General features: G+C 50.1%; 1 protein-coding gene across 1 annotated transcript; it reads right to left on the bottom strand.

Moving 5' to 3' along the window:
- Window positions 1–9,337: 9,337 nt before the first annotated feature.
- Window positions 9,338–13,765, bottom strand: LOC123163899 (laccase-25). Its single transcript, XM_044581310.1, has 5 exons — window positions 13,640–13,765; window positions 12,089–12,243; window positions 11,214–11,593; window positions 9,804–10,763; window positions 9,338–9,663 (listed from the first exon to the last, which is right to left on the bottom strand). Exons 1-5 carry the CDS (start codon window positions 13,745–13,747, stop codon window positions 9,533–9,535), a joined length of 1,734 nt encoding a protein of 577 aa, XP_044437245.1. The 5' UTR covers window positions 13,748–13,765; the 3' UTR covers window positions 9,338–9,532.
- Between the last annotated feature and the right edge of the window lie 10,834 nt (window positions 13,766–24,599).

The raw sequence follows: 24,599 nt of genomic DNA, 5'->3' as shown, positions 1-24,599 counted from the left end.
GTGAGTAGTTTACCACAGACCTTCGGGTCCATAGTTATTAGCTAGATGGCTTCTTCTCTCTCTTTGGATCTCAATACAAAGTTCTCCTCGATCTTCTTGGAGATCTATTTGATGTAACTCTTTTTGCGGTGTGTTTGTCGAGATTTGATGAATTGTGGGTTTATGATCAAGATTATCTATGAACAATATTTAAATCTTCTTTGAATTCTTTTATGTATGATTGGTTATCTTTGCATGTCTCTTCGAATTATCAGTTTGGTTTAGCCTACTAGATTGATCTTTCTTGCAATGGGAGAAGTGCTTAGCTTTGGGTTCAATCATGCAGTGCTCGATCCCAGTGACAGTAGGGGAAACGACACGTATTGTATTGTTGTCATCGAGGATAAAAAGATGGGGTTTATATCATATTGCATGAGTTTATCCCTCTACATCATGTCATCTTACCTAATGCGTTACTCTGTTCTTATGAACTTAATACTCTAGATTCATGCTGGATAGCGGTCGATGTTTGGAGTAATAGTAGTAAATGCAGGCAGGAGTCGGTCTACTTGTCACGGACGTGATGCCTATATACATGATCATGCCTAGATATTCTCATAATTATGCACTTTTCTATCAATTGCTCGACAGTAATTTTTTCACCCACCGTAATACTTATGCTATCTTGAGAGAAGCCACTAGTGAAACCTATGGCCCCCGGGTCTATTTTCCATCATATTAGTCTGCCGTCAACTAGCTATTTCTGGCGCCGTTTATTTTGCAATCTTTACTTTTAATCTTTATCATAAAAATACCAAATATATTATCATCTCTACCAGATCTCACTTTTGCAAGTGGCCGTGAAGGGATTGACAACCCCTTTATCGTGTTGGCTGCAAGGTTCTTATTTGTTTGTGTAGATACGACGGACTTGCGTGTTGCCTCCTACTGGATAGATACCTTGGTTCTCAAATACTGAGGGAAATACTTACGCTACTTTGCCGCATCACCCTTTCCTCTTCAAGGGAAAACCAACGCATGCTCAAGAGGTAGCAGGACCCACCGGACGGGCAACCGTATTTCACGAAAAAAACATTTCCCCCTGACTGCTGGGACCTACCAGCTACATCTTCGCACGCAAGGAAGTGCGTCCGGGCAACAAAAAAACGACTCGCCCCCCCCCCCCGACTGCTGGGACCCACCAGCTACATCTTCGCACGCAAGGAAGTGCCTGACAGTCGAGACCCACCTGGTCGAAGCGTACGTAGCGTTGTCATTCTGGTCGCGAACGTCTACGTACATACTGGTCGATGTAGAGGCGCGCACGTGTCGTAGTAGAGGCGCGCACGTAGCATGTACACGTATGTACAACAGCAGTGTGCAAGAAAGAAAATACGGCCACGTACGTACATACGTGCTGGGTCTCGAACGCCTACTCGCGCATACGTACGGCCAGGGCTCATGCATGGCTGGGTCGGAACGGAGAAACTGCGTCGTCATCGTGTTCATGGGGAGGCAACCGGCTCGGTCGGAACGGAATGCGTCGTCGTGTTTATCGGGAGAGCTTGGACGGAACAGCCGATGGAAACGAGGCCTGCCGTATCGCAGAACGGAGGAAACGGCGTTGTGTTCGACCGGCCACGGTCGAAATGGGATCCTGTTCATCGGGAGGGGTCTGGCGTACCGCAAAACGGAGGAAATGGACTTGTGTTGGACCTCCTACGGTCAAAACGGGGTCCTGTTAATCGGGAGGGGTGTGGCGTACCACAAAACGGAGGAAACGGACTTGTGTTGGAGCGCTACGGTCGAAACGGGGTCCTGTTCATGGGAGGGGTGTGGGGTACCGCAAAACAGGACTCCACGGGATACTGTTCATCTCCATCGTAGACCCCCTCCAGCCTCCACGGGCTACTGTTCATCCACCGTCGACCTCCTCCAGCCTCCACCTGCGACTCCTGTTCATCCAGCCTCCACCGCGCGCTAGTCCACCGGTTACTATTCAACCAGCCCTCTCCACGGGCTCCTGTTCAACCACCCCTCCACGGGCTACTGTTCATCCAGCCCTCCACCGTCTACTGTTCATCCAGCCCTCCAGGGGGTGGTCCTATTCATCCAGCCCTCCACGGGGTCCTGTTCACCCAGCCCCAACCGGCTCGATCGATCGGGGTCCTGTTCATGAAGAGGCAACACCACGGGGTCCTGTTCATCCAGAGGCAACACCACGGGGTCCTGTTCATCCACCCTCACCGGGAACTGTTCATCCAAACCACATAACAACGCTCATTGTTCATCCAGAGGCAGCATCGATCGGCTTCAGTTAGCAGCAGTAGCGAAGGAATCGCTCGATCGGGTTCAGTTAACAGCCATCGATCGATCGCTCGGGTTCAGTAACGCGTAGCCTGCAGTGCAATCGTTCGGGTTCAGTAGGCGAACGCCTCGCTCGGGTTCAGTTAGAGCCCAACGCCTCGCACCCACGCGCGTGCGTGTACGAAAGAAACGCGCAAACCGCCGTGAATCGCTCGGCCCCGACCACCCACCGTAACCGGGAACACCCCGATATTTTCCTAGCTACCACGGTTTTTTCCGTTATGGACGGCCCAAAGAATTCATGCAGCTGCTCTCCGGCCCGCCCAGGACGAAAAGCCCATTTTCTGTCATATTTTTTTGTCATAGAAGTAGGAGCTCACCACATGTATGATGATACCGGATTTTTTCACAATTATCGTTATACAATTGTCATAAGTATGACAGAAAAAAATTTCATTTGGCTCAAAATGTCACGGTTGTGTCTTTTTTTTAATGGAGGGGTGCGAGGGGGACGAGGGCGCCCAATGAGTTTCCAGTCGTGCTAGTAGTGCTTGGTTAAACATACGGAAGTCACGAAATCCAGCACTGCCTTTATCCTTTGGTTGCAACAAATCATCCCATGCACGCCAATAAACTTTCCGTTTACCTTTTAATGACCCCCAATAGAAACTCCGCACCATCGTAGTGAGCTCATCATAAACAGAGAAGGGTAGTTTGTTCTTCCCGTCTACACTTGACGACTTGGTTGCGGCCTGTCGTGAGCTCGAGGGTCACCGGTGTGTCTGGGGCGAGTGGAGGATGTCCGGGGCGACTTCATGCACGACCCTAACGGATGCTGCTGGATGAATCCATGTCTGGGCTCGACTCCGGTACTCTGTCTCCGCACTCACCATTGTGGAGGTGCTCAAGGACATCGAAACCACGCACGGCAGATCAACTAGCTGCTTCTCGAGTTCCGGGCGTACGCAGCCGCGGCAGGGCTCCTCTCCGGACGGGAGTCATGGTGTGCCGGATGCGATGAGGACAACCCCATCATCAACGTCTGCCTCTGCTACGCCGGTGGGACGCTTACGTGTGTTGCTTGCGTGCGTTTTTCAATCCGGCAAAAATCCATTTATATTGCGTACTATAGCTTAGCTAACCTCCTTGTGAATCGATCCAGCAGCTCTACCTGCATGCGCGTGTGTTTGTCTTCCGCGTGGCAGTCAAACCTGTGTGATGGGCGGTCAAACATATGTGATCTGGTTTTAGTCAAAACCGAGGGACTAAACTTATCCGGTTTTAAAAGCCGAGAGACCAGAATTTGCGGGTTTTAAAGTTGAGGGACCATTTCTCTTTGAAATAATTGAGAGACGAGAAATATACTTTCCCAGAGCTTCCCCGCTCCCTCCCCCCCCCCCCCCCCCCGCTAGGGTTTCCTCCGCCGGCGCCGGCGCCCTAGCCTCCTCCCGCCGCCGCCGGCCGCCGGCGCGCGCGCCCCAGCCCGTCCCGCGCCCCCTCCCCCTCCCCCACATGCCTCGTTCGCTCGCTCGCCCCCTCGCGGGCGGCGGGCGAACCCCCCACCTCTCCCCTCTGCTCCGCCCCTCCCTCCCGTCCCCCCCCCCCCCCCCCGCCGCCGACGTGGTCAGCCGGGCCCTGCCCGCGCGGCGCTGGCGGCGGTGGGCTGTTCCTTCCCCGCACGCGTGTTGGGGGGCGTGGGGCCCCCTGACCGCGGCGGTGCTGTTCGGCTGCAGCGGTGTGGCTCGGCGGCGGTCCCGTGGGCCACGGGTGCCCTTGCCACGGCGACGCGGCCGTTGGTCGCGGGTGGCGCGGTATTGCTCGCGGTTGGTGGTGCCCACTCGGCCCAGTTCTGGGCCCTTTAGGGGCCGATCTGGGCTGGCGCGGGCCGGCGGCTCGGCACGGCAGCGTTGCTCCGTGGTGGTGGCGAGGTGTCGGTGGTCTATGGGCGGTGCTGGCTTCGTTGGCCGGCGTGCTGCAGCGTGGGGATAGGGACTGTCCGGACCCATGTGGGTCCGGCCAGGCCGTCGTGGCCTGGCAAGTCCTTGTCACCACGTCCGGTCGGCTCCGCGAGAGCGATGGAGGTTGTCCCCTCCCGCCGGTCGAGTTGTGGTTGCCCTCGTGGCTGTTGTCTCCTTTCCCTCCTCCCAGGTCTCGTGTTGGCGGCCCCGGTGAGACGGCGATGTTGGTGCGGTGACCGTGGTGGCACAGGCTGGTGGGCGGCAGATTGAGTGGTGCATTACGGAGTGTCCGGGGTGGTGGTGGTTGTTTGGGTCGCGAGAAATCCCTGGCGGCTCGTCCGGCTCCGACGCGGTGACGCCTGCGGGCGCCGCCGGACCTTCCTGAAGGGCGTCGGGTATACCCCTTCCCCACTGCCCTCCGCGTACCGGGGGAAACCCTAGGACCCGTTCGGGCAACAGCGGCGGCGCCGTCGCATTCCTTCTTGAAGGTGTTGCTTGGTACACGACGCTCCAGAATGCTAGGAACGCGGTGGTATTTCTCCGGAGGGTGCAGCGGTTTCCGGTCTTCGTCGCTTAGTTGATCTGCCAGTGTCGGCATTTGTTTCTCTTTTCTTTCTCTTGTTTTTTCCTTTTGGGCTTGGTTGTGCTGCAGCCCCAGCAAGTTGGATGTATCGGTTTGATGCTTTATAATATAAAGCGGGGGAAACCCTTTTTCTTATCGAAATATACTTTCCCAAAAAATATACTAATACGATACCTAATAAATGCATTAGGCATCGATCTAGTGATATTGATTTGGTAGTATATATTGTTAGTACTACCATTTCTGCAAACTTCACCGAACCTTAACTGTTTGACTTAACACGAAACCAAGTGGGGCCTTGTATAGATGTAATGAGGTAGTACTATTTTACATGCATTATTGTTCTCCCACCCTCCCAAGCAGTTTGACAAATGGCTCAATTCTCAAGATGTTGCTCACCGACATTCCATCATCCTTCGGTTTTGGATTGTGCAATTTCACGATAGAGCCAAGCCCTAGGTGGTGCTTCATTGCAAAGAGAGCCTTGGCTGAGTGGTTGGGCATGCGGTTGTGCAGCCTACACTACTAGGAAAAGGGCTATAAATGGAATGGCCACTAATGGCGCACTGTACATGTGGTGCGCCATTACTAAATACTAATGGCGCACCATGTGTCGGTGCGCCATTAGTGTGAAAATACTAATTGTGCACCACATCCACGGTGCGCCATTAGTAAAATTTTTTTTTATTTTTTTCAAAACTACTAATGGCGCACCGTGGGATGGTGCGCCATTAGTAGTTCAACTAGTAATGGCGCACCACCCCACGATGCGCCATTAGTAATTATGTTTCAAATTTTTTTATTTTTATTTTTTAAACTACTAATGGCGCACCTGTGAGTGGTGCGCCATTAGTAGTTCAACTACTAATGGCGCACCGCCCACGGTGCGCCATTAGTAGTTGAACTACTAATGGCGCACCACTCACAGGTGCGCCATTAGTAATTTTGTTACAAATTTTGTTTGTTTCAATTTTTTTTTGGAAAACTACTAATGGCGCACGGTTGGGGTGGTGCGCCATTACTAGGTGAACTACTAATGGCGCACCACCCCCACGGTGCGCCATTAGTAACTTGGCTCATTCCACCGAATGCACCCCCCTGGACCGCCTTTTCAGTTTAAAAAAAAAATAAAAGAAAATGATGGAAATGTCCAAAAAATAAAATAAAATAAGTTTCCCATGTGATATGTGGTCTAGTTGTTGGGAAAATTAACAAATATAAATTTCGACTTTATTTGCAAAATCTCTCTGGAATTTCTAAAAATGGGCATAACTTTTGCATACGAACTCTTATGAAAAAGTTTTTTATATGAAAAATCATCTACTCGAAGTTACATTCGAATTTAACAGGGGAACCCCGTTAAACATTTTCAAAATCCTCAAAAACCTAACAGAAAAAAAGATACGGGGCTTTCAAGATCTGGAGGCAAAAAAATTCAAAAAATTTCAAACTTACTAATGGCGCACCTGCCCATGGTGCGGCATTACTATCTTCCCGCCTTCAAAATTCAAAATAAATAAAAAAAATAAAAAAAGTTACTAATGGCGCACCTGCCAATGGTGCGCCATTAGTATCTTCCCGCCTTCAAAATTCAAAATAAATCAAAAAAATAAAAAAAGTTACTAATGGCGCACCTGCCCATGGTGCGCCATTAGTATCTTCCCGCCTTCAAAATTCAAAAAAAATAAAAAAAATAAAAAAATAGTAATGGCGCACCTGCTGGGCGTGTCCTCTCCTCCTTACCTCTTCATTCTTCTCCTCCACTCCACCTCTCCTCCACTTCATCTCCTTCTCCCTCCTCTCCGGTGAGCTCCTCCTCCCTCCTCTCCGGTGAGCTCCTCCTCCCTCCTCTCCGGTGAGCTCCTCCTCCCTCCTCTCCGGTGAGCTCCTCCTCCCTCCTCTCCGGTGAGCTCCTCCTCCCTCCTCTTCGGTGAGCTCCCCTCATGGTTTCTCCTTCCTCCTCTCCGATGCTCCGGTGAACTCCTCTCCGGCGACCTCCTCCTCCTCTCCGGCGATGTAGGCGAGCACCTCTCCGGCGACCTCCTCCTCCTCCTCTCCGGCGAACTCCTCTCCAGCAAAAGAACACGGCAAAAGAACGTACAAGATCCAAAAACAGGAACAAAATTTGAAATAATATTGTGCAAAAAAATGAGCCAGAAAAACGAGCAAAAAATGGGCAAAAAAATCGCGATCCAGATCCAAATTCAAAAATAGCAAAGGATACTAATGGCGCATCACTAAACAGTGCGCCATTAGTATGCCGAAGTTACTAATGACGCATCCTGTTGTTGTGGGCCATTAGTATGCCAAAGCACCTGGGTATAGATGGCCCCCTGGGAGGCATACTAATGGCGCACTGTTGTATATACTAATGGCGCATCTGGGATGCGCCATTAGTATACCAGATACTAATGGCGCACCAGTGGTGCGCCATTAGTAAAATATACTAATGGCGTGCTACTAATGGCGCACCACTAATGCGCCATTAATGGCCAAATTAGGTGCGCCATTAGTAGGCCTTTTCCTAGTAGTGCTAACGACCCGAGTTCAATTCTTAGAATTGACAGGTAATGCACAGGGGTTTTCCCCCATCTATTGAGGATCAAGTTTGGTGTGTGGTGGAACCACTCATCAAAAAATATCTTGATACTCATTTAAAAAATTCTGAGGACCATGTTTATCTTGGTACTCATACTAAAATGGCCGTATGAATCCCTAGTTGGTGCAGAGGCGGGGAAGTGAAATTCTCCCCCAATTTTAAGAAGTAGAGAACGAAGGTTCATACTGATGTAGAAAGGGCCATCAACAGATCTCGCGCTCGCACTGCCTCCAGGGGGTGGCTCAGGCGAACCCTAGCCGCCGCCGCCCCCAACCCACCCCAACCCACCCTCCCGTGCCGCCGCCGGAGGAAGCCGACGAGCAAAGCTCGTCCGGCGGATGGCGGTGGCGGGCTCGCCCTTTATCCTGGGGGCGGACTCGGGCTGCCCGCGACGGCGACCCTGGGCGTCAGGCATGGCGGCGGAGATAGGAAGCTGGAGCGGCGGCTCCAGGGCTTTTCGGCGGGGCTGCGCCTCCATGGCTGCCGGGGCAGCGTGGTGGTCAGCCATGGCCCAGGCAGCCATGGCGCGCGGTGGCGGCGGATCTGGGCGCCCCCTGCCCAAATTCGTCCTGCTGTGGGTGGTGGCGGCCCGTGGTGTCGCCAGCGCTTGGCTGCGCGTCCGGGTGGTTCTCCTCTTCGGTGAGTGGAGGTGGTCGTCGGCGCGGCGGGTGCGTCGGATATGGGCGTGGCCAGATCTGTGGTCGGCGTTGTCGGGGTCGTCTTGTTCGGCTGCCGGTGCGCGCGGGCGGTGGGTTCTAGCGCCAGATCTGGCCGCGGTCATCCGGCTCTGATCAGTGGGTTTCTCTCCTGCGGGTTACTGACGGTGCCGGCTTGGTTACCGGGACCCTGGCCGCGGGTGAAGCTGGTGGAGGAGATCCAGATTGGGGGAAACCCCTTGGTCGGCCCCGGCCGGCCGTGCCGCTACCGACGCTCAATGGCGCCGCTTTTCTTCTTGGAGACGTCGGTCTATGTCTGCTCCTTCATTTCCCCCCTCTCTGCCTCTCGGGTGAAAATCCTAACTCCAGTGGGTGGCGGCGGCGTCCTTGACGCCCTGACCTTCCTGAAGGCGTCGCCTTGAGGACTGAGTGGTGGTGGGCACTGTGTGGGTCCTTGACGGTTGCTTGTGATGGGCACTACTTCGGGGGAAACCCTAGGAACGATGGCGGTATTGCGGTGCCATTTCTCTCCTGGGAGCATCGTTTGTGGAGCAGCGCCAGAAGACACATGCAGGAGGTGGAGCGGCTCCGTCTTGCATGGAGCGTCGGTGGAGTTGTCAAGTCATGCCTGGCCGATAGGTGCTACGCTGAGTCATGCGTAGTTGGCAGGTGCTACGCACGACAGTTCTTCCAGAGTCTTCGCGTCTGGACGGATGAGCGCAGGGCAGTGGCGCCGTGGCGGCGTCGATGGATGTCCGGACTGGCAAGGATGATGCGGATCTATCTCCTGAAGATGGGTCTGTGATCCGATGAAGATGGCGGCTTCTAAAACGTGTGCATGTGGTGGCGCTTTAGGTCTGCTGCACCGGCTGTTAGTCCCGATACGTTATGTGGATGGATCGGCGACGACACTGGTTGTAGATATGAGGAGTGAGAGCACTCCTTATTATCGAATTTGTAGGTGTGAGTGGTGGCTTCGGATGATTTGATGTATGTTCTTGTCAGACCTTTATGGAATAATTAATAAAGATGGTTGCATGCATCGATTGATGCAGAGGCCGGGGGTTCAACCTCCTTTTCTAAAAAAAAGGTGGTGCTTCATTTTAAGACCATGACCGTGGGTGCTGCTCTTCTCGGTTTTATGTTGTCTTAGCTTGTGTGTATGTGTGCATGCATTGCATTGTTTTAAAGAGTAGCTCTTTTATTTCTTTCAATTTCTTTTTGAGGAGAATATTTCTTTCAATTGATGCTTCAGTGAAGTGCCATTTTAAACAAATTCACGTAAGATAACAGACAAACACACATCACAACCATATTACAACCGAACTTACAAAAACTAACAAGTAATGCAGAGCTATTAAAATACCAACCAAATATATATATGGTAGCCTCTTCAGCTCCTCTTTATTCATGTACAAATTAAAGCAAATGACCCTAGCTAGTTTATCGATCAACATTGCGGCAGGTCTTTAGGTGGCGGCGGCAGAGAAGTATCCAGTGTGGGCCCGTCCTGAACCTCAAACACCATTCCCAACCCGAGATCAAGATGAGCCTCGAAGTGACAGTGCATGTACCACATCCCTGCAATTAACATACAAGCAAATTTAGTTAGCTTTGTCAAGCTCAACCCTTCATAGCAAGCTAACAACATCAGATCATGATTCTAACTTTTCAAGGAAATGATTATATACTAGTGGGAATATATTTAGTGCATGATGTACCGGGATTGTCGGCCACGAAGCGGATGACGGCCCAGCCACCAGTGGGGACGAGGACGGTGTTGCGCTCTTGGGGATTGACGAGGTTGAACTGCGGCGCCGCAGTTGTTTGATTGTAGTTCCCAAAGCCCTGCGCGAGGACGAAGAAGTTGAAGCCGTGGAGGTGCATGGGGTGGCTCTCCTTGGCGATGAGCCGCGTGTTCTGGAGCACCATCTCCACCGTCTCATTGTACCGGAGCGTCCTCACCTTGGTGGACTTGGTCGTGTACTGCATCGTGGCGTTGTTGCTCGCGTCGGCGGTGTAGTCGAAGAGGATCGGCGGCTGGTCGGGGAAGTCGCGGGTGTACACGCCCGCCGTCAAGTTGCTGTAGTGGGCCTCGAGCATGGAGGTGCTCCTTGGCGGCACGAAGGAAGCATTGTTCATGCTCGACGCGAACATGGTGCGGCTCCGGTTGCACAACGTCTGCTCCGGCTGGCAGTCCGCGACGCCCATCCCGACGGTGACAAACATGCGGGTGTCCACCGCGAGCGGCACGGTCGGCTTGCCGGGGAGCACCAGCGCGGTCAGGTTGGAGAGGAACCTGTGCGCAGTGTTCGTGTCATTGAACCCTGGCAGTTGTGGCAGCGCAGGCGGTGAGGTCGTGTTCGCTCCACCGGCGTACTCCAGCACCGCCGTCGCGACAGTCTTGCTGAACGGCGGCCCCGATGGTATCCCACTATCGTAGGGGGACGCCGCCATGTAGTAGCGCCCGGCGGTGGCGTCCGCGACCATGAGTGCGTCAACGGTCTGCCCGGGCCCGACCACCACCACGCCTGTCTTGTACGGCGTGGTGTAGCACGCATCCGCCGCCACGACGGTGAAGGTGTGGTTCGCGACCTTGAAGAACAGAGGCGTGTTGAGCGCAGCGTTGATGATCCGGAGCAGGTACGTCTCATTCTTCCTCGCTTCAAACATGTGTGTCTCTGCACGCAAACCCAAAATTCATCAAAATTGCACCCCTTCTGTTCTAAATTAATTGAATTCTAAGTTGTACTAACTTTTATAGAAGAAAAAATTGTTAAGATCTACAACATTATATATATACTAGGACAATGCCCGTGCATTGCAACGATATATACATATTCTAGTATGTTAGTTTGTGATTATCCGTCTATATTAATGTGATTGTGTAAATAAATGTTTATCAAATTCTATCCGTGATTTACCTTATAGTTTTATGAGAAGTTTGATAATTAAAGTGAAACTGGTTCAGGAGATAAGTATATTTAAGGTGACTGATTATAAAATATACGTGAAAGGTTGGACGAAGGGGTGGCGGGAAGAAAAGTGAAAGGAGTTAGAACTTCTATTAAACATATCAACAATAAAATTGAAGAACAATCTTAGGTGGATGAGGGTGAATTGACGCGTACGATTTGGGGCGGAGCAGTTGTATAGGTCTCCCGGCTTGCCGTTGATGGTGTAGGCATCGGCTGGCCCCGCAGGGATTCCGGTGAGGAGCGCCATCTGCTGCAAGTCAAATACATTGGCGTTCCACCACTCCCCGAACATGACGATCTCTTCCTTGTCGGGCTTAGTGAAGGGGTAGGCCTCGGCGCCGCCGCGGGGCAGGATGATGAGGGCACCATAGACGGTGGCACGAAGGAAGGAGAAGTGGGCGTGCCACCACAACGTGCCCTCCTGCCCAGTGACGTTGAAGCGGTAGGTGTAGTTGCCACCTGGCTGGACGGGGCACTGTGTGACCATTGCCGGTCCATCTGCCCACTGGCTCCCACGCTGGAATATGCCATGCCTGCATGAGTCGACATTTTAGTACCCGGAAATTAAATAGTACCCCTTTGTTTCGTATTACTACTTCGCAACATTTGTTTTATTTTAAGTATAATTTGTGAAGTTTGACCAAGATTACAGAAAAAACATTGACATTTACAATAGCAAACAAATAAAATGTAAAAATAATTTTTCATATTATACCAACTAAATAGAATATGAAAATATATTTCCACGATGAATGAATGTTGTTATTTCTTCTATAAACGTGGTTAAACTTCACAATGTATGATCTAAGACAAAACCAATATACTCTCTCCGTTCCTAAATATAAGTCTTTTTAAAGATTTTCGTATGGACTATATACGAAGCAAAATGAGTGAATCTACACTCTAAAATACGTCCATATACATCCGTATGTGATCCATATAGAAATATATAAAAAGACTTATATTTAGAAACGGAGGGAGTACTAAGTATTTTTAGGACATATACATATACTAAGTAATGTGATTACCAGTGGATGGTCATGCCGTATGGCGATTCGTTGACGAGGTGTACAACCACCGTGTCACCCTCGCTGGCTCGAATCGTCGGGCCCGGTAGCTGGCCATTCACCCCCGTGATGATCCTGTCCGGCTGGCAGAGCTGGCTAATGGAGAGGTTCCCGACCTGATGAGTGAGATCAAATGTTTATTATATGGAAGATTACCACCAAATAGATAGAAACTTTCAAGTACGCGAGGGGTAAAACACACTCAACATGTTTATATTTCATTGTTTATTAGTCCATGGTTGACTTGTGAAATTTTTTGTCCTGTTTAGGAGATATTGCATTATTGTGGCAATACGACAAATAGTTATTCTTCCATTTTATTATTTTCTACAAAACTAACAATCTTGAACCACATGTCAAGATGATGTGACAGCTTTTAAAAAAAAAGATGATGTGACAGCTGACTAGATGGACAGCTTGATCACGTGTTCGTTATGGACGTGTTCAACGTGGCGCAGGAGCAGTGTTTGGTATAATTTGACACAAAATTCATAGATTTCGATTGATTGTGGTGAAATATGAGATAGTCTCATGTCAATTTACCCTGTATTTTACCCGCAAAAAAAATTACCCTATATTTTAGGACAGGAATATCTAGCAAACGTCGGATTTTTAGACATGGCAAATCAAACATTTTTCATGGGAAAATATGTTTTCCAAGGATCACAAATTTAGTTGACGAGCATGAGAAATCCGTCTAAGTTTAGTTTCTTGCCAGGAAATTGCCGTGCTGGTAAACTAAATTTGTCATCCTCATGTCAACATAAATTGCCATAAAAAGTTAAATTTGCCATGATTTTTAGCATTTCTGATATTTTATTATGTTCTCTAAAACCGACAATCATGTACCACATGTTAGGATGATGTGATAGCTGACTAGATGGACAACTTGAACCCATTTTTGTTATAAGCGTATTCAACGTGGCGCCTGAGCAGTTTGGGGTAATAAAAAAGAATTTCATAGCACTCGGTCGAATTCGAGGAAGTATGAGATAATTTGACAGTAATTTTTAAGGGCTTAAAATCGGGGTCATGACTAGAAGGTAAAAAAAATGATTCTTTTCTTTTTCATAAATAATAATTGGCATGTGTTGCTAAGAGAATTAGGCAACTAAATATTGCACCTCTCCATTTGTCATTTACACATGGACCTTTGAGATTTATATGAGGAATTTCAGAAATTCCTCATTGGCCAAGCCCATGTATTCTAACATGTGTCTCATGACAATACATCTGTTGATCCAACCAAAATAATGCGTTGTTGCATGGTGGCTAGGTGCAAAATTAAACAGAAGCTAATTGTAAGCATATTAACGATGACATGCATGCATACCAGGTGACAAGAATAAAAAAATTATGGCATAATAAACAAAAATGCAAGCACTTAGGATACTATCCACTATGAGAGGTATAAACCGGCAGGTAACTAAACTCGATGAGATAAAACTATGAGTATGCATGAGAAGTGAAGAATACAACTGTATGCACATAGGAAAAGAAGTGCTCAATTACATTGAAGGTGTGCTCCACAATGGCAGCGTGAGAAGCAGAAGCAACCAATGCTAGAGCAAACGGCAGAAGAAGCGACCAAGACCTCGCCATCTCCGTACTTGTATGCATGCAGCAAGGAAGGGCCGAACAGAAGATTTGATGGATTGATTTGATTGATTTGTCCAGTTAGTATGTCGGTATATATAGAGAGGTGAGAGACGTTTAGCTGACCAATTTGCATTTTCAAACACAAACGGCATTTGGGTGCTCAGATAGATAGATAGAGAGAGAGACAGAGAGAGAGACAGAAGGACGTTTTGATTAGCTTCAAAAGTCCATTTTTTTCGAGTAAAACCTTCAGAAAGTCTTATTTGTGCGTCAGAGTACGACTGTTGAGTACGACCGGACCACAAGTGCCCAAGTATGTTAAGTTACTGCATACATATGCTGGCTAATTTTATTCCAGTGCAAGTTGAAGAATCAATACCCGTGTGTTAGTAAAAGGCTAGTATGACCCGTATCGAATTTCCGTAAACTCGTGTGCTTGTTTAGGAAGTGTTACGGAGAGTAGTTATTCGAGGCCACTCAGCTCCTCTTAAACACCCACGTTTGCATTTATATGTCAACGGTACAGTGTGTCATCTTTCCTGACAGCGATCAGTCTTGGGTTACTTGATGAGATTAAACTTACTTTCTTTTTGAAGAAGTTGTTGAACTTACTTTTGGAGGGATTGACTAGGGGAAATAACAAGGCAACGCGCCTTTACTTTTCTATCTGGGACTGCTGGGCAAGCTAGAGCTTGCTTGTCATCGACATCTAGGACGATGACTTCGTCTTATCATATGATCCAAAAAGTCTTCCCTCTCATGTATATTATGTTATCTTTTTAGAGAGAATTATATTGTGTATTCCTGCCCAATATATTATGTTTCTCCATACATGACTAACAGAGATCAGTCACCGCTAAAAAAGAGCTACCACATTTCACCAAAGCCGGTTATTGGCAGAACTAATTATACCTGTCTACCTACTAATAAAGCAAGGTGCATTTATTTGAATTTCAAATCTCATCTTATAGAATTATTTTCTCCCGTGTCAGGTGGTACTAAACTTTTTATCCGTCCATGCATAAATAAATTTTCAGGCTGGGCCTCCAAACCGTGCAGTCAAGGGGGCCAGCTTCGTGTTTTTTTTCTTTGATTAGGTTATAGGGAGTCAGACCCTACATGGCCAAGGGGCTCGCTATACATCTTTTTTTTTTGCTTTGATTGGGCAGCAGGAAAAATATGCATAGAAATGTTAGCATTCTCTTTGTAACCTACGCTCCACTAGGCCGACTGCAATTACATAACGCATGTTGCGTTGGGCCTCTGTTGGGCCTAGAGAAAACTCCAACTCAATAAGTCGGTTGTTCCTATTATCATTAAATAGTACCACCTTTCCCCTCAGAACCAAAACCACCAATTTATATTTTTTTTGGAGTTACCTTTTATCAAACAACTCAATAAGTCAGCTTGAGAATCAATAAGAGGAGGATGGGGATGATGACGGGAGAAGAGAATGAGTCTTGCTAAAGGAAGGTAGGAATATGTAGTCCTATGTGGGCTAATTAAGTGGTGCGCAATTAAACGCCTTAAAGGAGGTTGCACGCCATGCATATTAGGATTTAGTAAGTGATGCGTAATTAAATAGAGATGGATGAAAGACTAAACTGATGAATGCACAGAACTTCGTTGTCCGAGGTACTAGAGAAGCTCTCCGAGAAAGAGGAGGAGGACCGTAGGGTGGGACTAACAGAAATAAGTGGACGCATGAGACGGGTAATGTCATTGAATTGTACTAATGTGAAATAGTTGTGTCACGCAAGAATAGCATTGCTCAAGAAATTTTCTCAAGTCCCAGCTCGTGGGCCTAAGTTGTAGTGGACCAGCCGGAACACAGTCTGAGCCTTGGAGCTATTAACTCCTTGTCTCCTGCGGAGCTTGGGAGCAACTAACCAACTGTTACACTACTAGAAAAAGGACTCTTAATGGCGCACTTATTTTTGTCATTAATGACGCATTATAGATGGGCCACTATTATCACGCCACTAGTAACAAATACTAATGGCGCACATCTGGTGCGCCATTAGTATTGCAGGTAACAATGGCGCACCTTGTAGTGCGCCATTACTATTGCTACAGGTGCATCACTGGTAACTTATTTTTTGATTTTTTTTTGAATTTTAAAGGCGGGAAAATAGTAGTGCGCACTGTCTAACCCCCACCGTGCGTCATTGCTATTTTTGAATTTTGAATTTGGATCTCGATCTAGATATGGCTCTTTTTTTGGCTTTTTTTTTGCTCGTTTTTTTGCTTGAATTTTTTTCAAATTTCGTTCTCGACCTGGATCTGGTACGTTCTTTGTGCCGGGGGAGCTCCACATGTGGCCGGAAGTGGAGGAGGAGGGAGGAGAGACCGTGAGGAGGAGAGGAGGGAGGAGAGACCGTGAGTATCAGGAGAGGAGGGAGGAGGAGGTCGCCGGAGAGGAGGAGGAGGACCGTGAGCAGGAGAGGAAGGAGGAGCACCGTGAGGAGGAGAGGAGGGAGGATGAGGGCGCCGGAGGAGGAGCACCGTGAGGAGGAGGCCACCGAAGGAGGAGCACCGTGAGGAGGAGGTCGCCGGAGAGGAGGAGATGGAGTGGAGGAGAGGAGGAGAGGAGGAGATGGAGTGTGAGGGAGTCCTGGATTAGGGGGTCCTCAGACAGCCGGACTATGTACTTATGCCGGACTGTTGGACTATGAAGATACAAGATTGAAGACTTCGTCCCATGTCCGGGTGGGACTCTCCTTTGCGTGGAAGGCAAGCTTAGCAATTCGGATATGTAGATCTCCTTCTCTGTAACCGACTCTGTGTAACCCTAGCCCCCTCCGGTGTCTATATAAACCGGAGGGTTTAGTCCGTAGGACGACAACAATCATAACCATAGGCTAGCTTATAGGGTTTTGCCTCTACGATCTCGTGGTAGATCAACTCTTGTAATACTCATATCATCAAGATCAATCAAGCAGGAAGTAGGGTATTACCTCCATCGAGAGGGCCCGAACCTGGTTAAACATTGTGTCCCCCGCCTCCTGTTACCATTAGCCTTAGATGCATAGTTCGGGACACCCTACCCGAGATCCGCCGGTTTCGACACCAACATTGGTGCTCTCGTGGAGAGTTCCACTGTGTCGTCACGATAAGGCTTGATGGCTCCTTCAATCATCTGTAACGATGCGATCCAGGGTGAGGTTTTCCTCCTCGGACAGATCTTCGTATTCGGCGGCTTCGTACTGCGGGCCAACTCGCTTGGCCATCTGGAGCAGCTCGATAGCTACGCCCCTGGTCATCAGGTCAGGTTTGGAAGCCTGAACTACACCACCGACATCCGCGGAGACTTGATCTTCGACGGATTCGAGCCCATGACAGGTGTGCCGAACAGTCACGAGGAGCATGACTTAGATCTGCCATCGGACAGCGTTTGGGAGATCACACCTACGGTCGCCCCGGCTCTTAATCCAGAGCGCATCGTGCCATCCGAGGACGGGTGGATGGACCCCGCCACGGAGGCCGCACACTTAGCGGCGATAGAGCCGAACACAGACTGCGCCTCCAATGAGGTCTGTGTCATCGGACCCTCGGACTCGTCTCCGGCCATAGGCTCCGAACCGCGTGCATCCGTGCCTATAGAATCTGATTGGGTACCGATCATGGAGTTTACCTCCGCGGATATCTTTCAGCACTCGCCCTTGGGCGACGTGCTAAATTCATTGAAATCTCTCTCCCTGTCAGGAGACTCGCGGCCGAACTATGTCCGGCTCGAGTGGGAAGCGGACGACGAAGAAATTTGTTCCCCACCCACCACCCACTTAATAGCCACTGTCGATGACTTAACCGACATGCTTGACTTCGACTCGGAAGACATCGACGGTATGGACGACGATGCAGGAGAAGAACAGGAACCACCGCCCACAGGGCGCTGGACAGCGACCTCATCATATGATATATATATATATATATATATATATATATATATATATATATATATATATATGGTGGACACGCCCAAAGAAGGCGATGGCGATGAGGCAACGGAGGATAATCCCCTTGAGAAGCAATCTAAGCACCGGTGTCATAGGCGCCGCTCTAAGCCCCGCCATAGCAAAAATAGCGATACCGGCACAAGAGACAATAGCACTCCGGATGGTGCCGAAGACGAAAACAACCCCGCCCAGCCAAGCTTCGAGCAAGCCGGACGGGCAAGCTAGCCCTAAGAAACAGGCAATGGATGGAGACTCGGAGGATGACAATTACATGCCCCTCTTCGAAGACGAGGCGAGCCTCGGCGACGAAGAATTCATCGTGCCTGAGAACCTCGTCGAGCAGGAGCGCTTCAAGCGCCGGCTTATAGCCACTGCAAAAAGCTTGAAGAAAAAGCAGCAGCAGCTTCAAGCTGATCAAGATCTGCTAACTGATAGATGGACTGAGGTCCTGGCGGCCGAGGAATACGGACTCAAACACCCAACAAAAAGTTACCCAAAGCGTAGGTTGCTACCTCAACTCGAGGAGGAGGCATTAAAACCTACACTACCAGCGCATGATGCGGCTGATCGGCCACCTCGTGGCCGAGACAAAGCGGAGTATCAGCCCGAAGTCTAGCCCGCACCCCGCCGCCAAACAAGCAAAAACACGAAGGCCCGGGGCTCCACACATGACCCGCGAGACAAATTGGAAAACAAAGCAGGACAGTCAAGATCGATCTACGGATCACGGGGGCGCGCCCCAACGCGTGACGATGACCGTCACGCCGGATACACTAAAAGCAAATCTGGCCGGGCCGAATACAACATACCAGACTCATTTGAACTGCGTCGTGATGTAGCCCGGCATAGAGGCGCCGCACTCCCCCTATGGGTTTAAGCCCGTAAATATCGAGCCATACGATGGGACTACGGACCCCGCGGTATGGATAGAAGATTTATTTCTCCACATTCACATGGCCCGCGGGGATCATTTACACGCCATTAAGTACCTCCCACTAAAACTCAAGGGGCCGACTCGGCATTGGCTGAATAGTTTGCCGGCAAATTCCATTGGAAGTTGGGAGAACCTGGCAGACGCATTCCTGGATAACTTCCAGGGCACTTATGTGCGACCACCGGATGTTGATGACTTAAGTCACATAACCCAACAGCCCGGAGAGTCAGCCAGGAAATTCTGGACTCGGTTCCTAACTAAAAAGAACCAAATTGTCGACTGTCCGGATGCCGAAGCCCTAGCGGCCTTTAAGCATAATATCCGCGACGAGTGGCTTGCCCGACATCTCGGCCAAGAAAAGCTGAAGTCCATGGCAGCCCTCTCGACACTCATGACCCGCTTTTGTGCGGGCGAGGATAGCTAGTTGGCTCGTAGCAACAACACAGCAAGCAATCCTGGCACATCAGAGGCCAGAGATAGCAGCGGCAAGCCCCGATGCAACAAACACAAGCGTCGCAAGAATGGTGATAATGCCGAAGACACGGCAGTCAATGCCGGATTCAGTGGCTCTAAGTCCGGTCAGCGGAAAAATTTATTCCAAAAGAACAATTCGGGCCCGTCCAGTCTGGACCGCACACTCGATCGTCCATGCCAAATTCATGGCACCCTAGGAACACCAGCCAATCATACCAACAGAGAATGCTGGGTCTTCAAACAAGCCGGCCGGTCAGGTGCCGACAACAAGGAGAAGGGGTCTCAAAGCGATGACGATGAGGAGGAGCCCCGATCACCGAACACAGGAGGGGAAAGGAAATTCCCCCCGCAAATCAAAACGGTGAATATGATAAACACCACCCACATTCCCAAGCTGGAACGGATGTGCACTCTTACGGATGTCGACTTGTCGAAGTCAGTCGCCCCACAATATACACTATGGCCGATCACTTTCGACCGTACTGATCGTCCGGCCAATACCAATCAGGGCAATTCAGCCACACTAGTCCTTGACCCAATAATTGACGGATTTCACCTCACGCGAGTCCTTATGGACGGAGGCAGCAGTCTAAACCTGCTGTATCGGGACACAGTGCGCAAGATGGGTATTGATCATTCGATGATCAAGCCCACTAAAACAACCTTTAAAGGTGTTATACCAGGTGTGGAGGCCCGTTGTACAGGCTCCATCACTCTGAAGGTAGTCTTCGGATCACCGGACAATTACCGTACCGAAGAGTTAACCTTCGACATCGTCCCTTTTCGCAGTAATTATCATGCACTGCTCGGACGAACCGCGTTTGCTCGATTCAACGCGATGCCACACTATGCCTACCGTAAGCTCAAGATGCCCGGTCCGCGTGGTGTCATAATAGTTAATGGCAAGGCCGAACTCAACCTCTGTGCCGAAGAATGTACCACCGCCTTGACAGGGGAAGCAACGAAAGGCATCTCTCAATCGAACCTCGAGTCGACGGCCAAGCTCCCGGACACCGTCAAGGGAGTCCGGACTACTCCGTGGCAGGATAGCCCGGCTTGTGCGGAGCTCAATTAAAACACTCCGGCAGTAAACGGAGGCATAGCGAGGATAGGCCACATAATGCGGCTTAACCGCTACATGGCACATAAATATCTTTTTTGCACTTTCTTTGCAGGTCCACTTTTGCGTAGGCCAGGACTGGCGACATGGAAACAGCTCGAATGCGTAAGGGAATCCTTAGAGACGCCCCTTGACGACCATCCGACCACACTACGGATCCGCACACAGCCTCCCCCCGCCTAGTCTCAGCAGGTTCCCAAGTCATATTTATTTTTATCACATTACCTGTACTCATACGCATCGACATGTTATTTTCCAACATGTGGCTTTATATGATGCTTATCTGTTGTTGTTTCTTATTGACACTCTTTGTCAAATGGTATCCGCATATCGCGATATGCCTTAACATGCCAGGGCTTCATTGTACCCATAATACGGCAATAAAGTCCGAACACCTTCACGGTCGTTCGGCACCCCGAACTTATAGCATTATATGCATCAGCTCCGAATCATGTCTTGGGTCAATAGTTGGGTTTGCCCGGCTCCTATGTTTTGCCGCCTTACGTTCTGCTATATCGGCTAGGGCGGCACAGGGAGAACTACTACGATTGTGTCCCGGTTCTTCCGGACGAGCGCCTGAGAAGAGAAAGCCGAAAAGTGGCTGTCATGATACGGCGAGAGCTGGTCAGCTGTTCGAGAGGTTATAAAATCTTTAAGGATTTCTTCCGCATTATGCGATAACTAATGCAGCGTGCGATGGATCGGCTTTTCTTCTGATCAGGTGCTCATAGAGCCCCTCGTGCGGTCTTCCAAACACCAGGGGCTGCGCCTACCATCCTTTTGTCAAACTCCTATGGCTAAGTGAGAGTGATAAAGCCTTATAGTCCGATTGCCTAGTTCGTTGTGCTGAACACCTCCTTCAAGGACCCAAAACTGGGATAAAGAGTGCTCATGTTTATCCCGAACACCCCCGTACTTCCTACGTGGGGGCAGAAGCCGACGACTGGCCAACTCTCAGGATTAATATATAAAACGGCCGCGCAGGAGGAAAAAATTTCAAATAACAGGCAATAAATAATAGAAATTATACTATAGGGGGTTCCCTTACAGTCTTTCTGTCAAATTTTTTTTAATAGAAATGACCTTGTTCAACATTACAAAGGACAACATGACTGTATTCATGGAAATATAATGTCCTTGGTGCATTGCTCCGCCGCAAGGCGGGATCCTTTCAGGACACTATTATAATATAATTCGGGCTTGCGGTGCTCCTTCCCCTCCGGCGGTCCCTCGGCCATCAGCTTTTCAGCATCCATCTTCCCCCAGTGCACCTTTGCGCGGGCGAAGGACATTCTCGCACCCTCAATACAGACCGACCGCTTTATGACATCAAGTCGAGGGAAGGCACTCACAAGCCGCTTCACGAGCCCGAAGTAGCTGCTTGGAATCGGCTCGGCGGGCCATAGCTGGATAATTAAATCCTTCATGGCTAGTTCGGCCGCCTTATGCAGTTCGATCAGCTATTTCAGCTGATCGGCAAATGGCACCGGATAATTCGGCGCAAGATACTGCGACCAGAAGAGCTTCTCCGCAGTGCTCCTTTCTTCGGCTCGGTAGAATTGGGCGGCATCAGATATGCTGCGTGGCAGCTCCGCAAATACCCCTGGAGAAATCCGAATTCAAATTAGTAAACGTGATTTTCTCCTTTCAAATACACGCTTTGCATAGAAAAAGCATCACTTGCGGCTTGGCGAGCTTGGGAGAGTTCGGATACTTTCCCTGATAAACTCTGCTCCAAGGTCTCGCATTTCTTCACGGCCTCTTGAAGCTCTTCCTCAGCTTCAATAACCCTGGCCTCGTGGTTTTCGCGAAGAGCCTGCTCTGTGGCTGCCTTCTTCTCGGCTTCGGCCACAACCTTCTTAAGAGCCTCAATTTCGGCCGTCGCCCCTAGAGGACATCATAAAAATATTTTCATCATACAAACTTAATCATTCGCGCTAAATGCGAACAAGGTTTCTGCATACCTTGGTTATCCTCCAACTGCTTCTTCACTAGACCGAGTTCTCCTTCGGCCCGCTCCAGACTCTGTCTCAGTCCGGAGACTTCCTCAGTTTGAGAGGCGGCAGTTGCTACAGACGCCTGCTTTTGAAGAAAAGAGATATGCCATAAAGTGAGTCTCCTGCAAAAATATATTTGATCCTCTGTTCGGTTCTTTCTATCACCGAACAGTGTATCCGGGGCTACTACCTACACTATGACATTCTTCGAAAACCTCACAAAACATACCTCAAAGCCCGTTATAAGGCTGATGCAGGCCTCATTCAGTCCACTCTCAGCGGACTAAATCTTCTCAATCACCGTACCCATAAGGGCACGGTGTTCTTCAACGATGGAGGCGCTCTTTAGCGCCGCCGATAAAGTATCCGGCACCTCCGGTTGGACAGAAGTTGCCGGTGGAACAGGGGCACCCCCTCCAGCCGAGGAGGGCTGCCTTCCTGATTCTAGAGCCGTATCGGTCTCCGGAATTGCGTCCGGCTGGGGGCCGAATTCAAGATAGCCCCCGCCGTCGACATCCATGGGAGCTTTTTCTCCCGTGTGTACGGCCCCTGAAGTTTGACCTTCTGGTGCCGCCTTGACGGTCTTTTCCCCTCCTCCTTGGCCTGGGTCCCTTTGGGACGATACCTCGGTGTCGTTCGCGTGTTTTGGGGAGGGGTCCCTCGGGGGTGTCCCACTTTCCATAGCATCCGAGCCCAGTAAATCCTCCGATGAGGATTGTTCGGTGCGGGACCTCGCCGGACTGCAAGACAGTATGGCTCAATGATTAAAACGTCACGCCGTAGTGAGTCTGGATACGTAAACGTGTTCGGATTTTATATACTCACGAGTCCACCAGGGGCTGGGCCCTGGGGTCCCACTCCGGGCTGCTGTCGGTGGCGGCGGTGGACTCCTCCGGAAGGGGAGTCTTTCTCTTCTTAGGCGACTCGGCCTCCAAAGATGTGGAGGCCGTCATTTTCTTTCTTTCCCTCACTGGGGATTGGTCTTCCTCCTCTTCCTCGACCTCTTCGGGGGAAGAGCGGGCATCGGAGTCTTCGGATATTGTGTCCGAAGTATCGCGGCGACAAAGGCCGCCCCTGGTCTTTTTGGCCTCCTTCTCGGTCTTCTTCTTCGGCGCCTTGTAAGGCGCTGGGACCAGCATCTTCGTCAGATGTGGGCCGGCCGGTTCTTCTGGTAGTGGGGCCGGACAGTAGATCCGCCCCACCTTCCTCGTCTAGCCCTAGGAGAGTGGTGGAAAACACATCAAGCATTTCCCTCAGGTTATGCGAATAAAACGTATGAATTGCCAACATACAATGACTTACCGGACTTGCGGGGCAGGACAGTTGGTACCCGCGGTCCTCGGCAGAGTCCGGCCACGATTTTCCGGACTTGAGAAGCACCTTCCAGATGTCCTTGTGCAAGGAGCCGAAGAGCTCTCGCAGGGTCTGGTGCTTGGCCGGGTCGAATTCCCATAAACTGCAAGACCTGTGTTGGCAAGGAATAATCCGGCGAACTAACATCACCTGGGTTACATTGACAAGATTGATATTCTTGTCTTCCATATCCTTGACGCGCGTCTGGAGCACCAACAGTTCGTCGGACGAAGACCTGTTCACGCCTTTCTTGGGCCAGGACGTAAGCCGCAGGGGAGCTCCGGATCGGAATTCGGGAGCTGCGGCCCATTTTGGGTCGCGCGGCTCAGTGACATAGAACCACTGCTGCTACCACTCTTTGACGGAATCATTAAAAGTACCTGATGGCCATGTGACGTTGGGCATCTTGCTCACCATGGCACCTCCGCACTCGGCGTGCTCGCCGCTCACTACCTTGGGCTTCACATTAAAAATCTTCAGCCATAAACCGAAGTGTGGTGAGATACAGAGAAAGGCCTCGCACACGACGATGAATGTTGAGATGTTGAGGAAGGAATTGGAGGAAAGATCATGAAAATCGATCCCGTAATAATACATGATGTCGCGAACGAATGGGTGGAGGGGAAACCCTAGCCCGCGGACAAAATGAGAGAGGAATACAACCCTCTCGTGGGGTTCCGGAGTAGGGACGATCTGTCCCGCCGCCGGAAGACGGTGGCTGATTTTCTTGGCCAGATACCCGGCCTCCCGAAGCTTTTTGATATCCTTCTCCCGGACGGTAGAGGCCATCCACTTGCCTCCTGCTCCGGATCTGGACATTTTCGGAGGGCCTTTGTGGGCGGAGAAGACGAACGCTTGGGCGCTGGAGCTCGAGCAAGAGAGAGAATGGATAAGCAGAGAGAGAGGAAGGCGTGGGTGAAAAAAGGGGAGCCCTTATCTCCTTATAAAGGCCGCAGGGATCCTGCGCCTCCCCACTTGCCCGGTAAACTCGCTTATTCTCCAAACGCCGCGTTGATGGCGCGGTTGGGTTACCCACACC

The sequence above is a fragment of the Triticum aestivum genome, chromosome 1D (genome assembly GCF_018294505.1).
Source record: "Triticum aestivum cultivar Chinese Spring chromosome 1D, IWGSC CS RefSeq v2.1, whole genome shotgun sequence".
Lineage (NCBI taxonomy): Eukaryota > Viridiplantae > Streptophyta > Magnoliopsida > Poales > Poaceae > Triticum > Triticum aestivum.
This window is presented reverse-complemented; position numbering and strand designations above follow the sequence as displayed.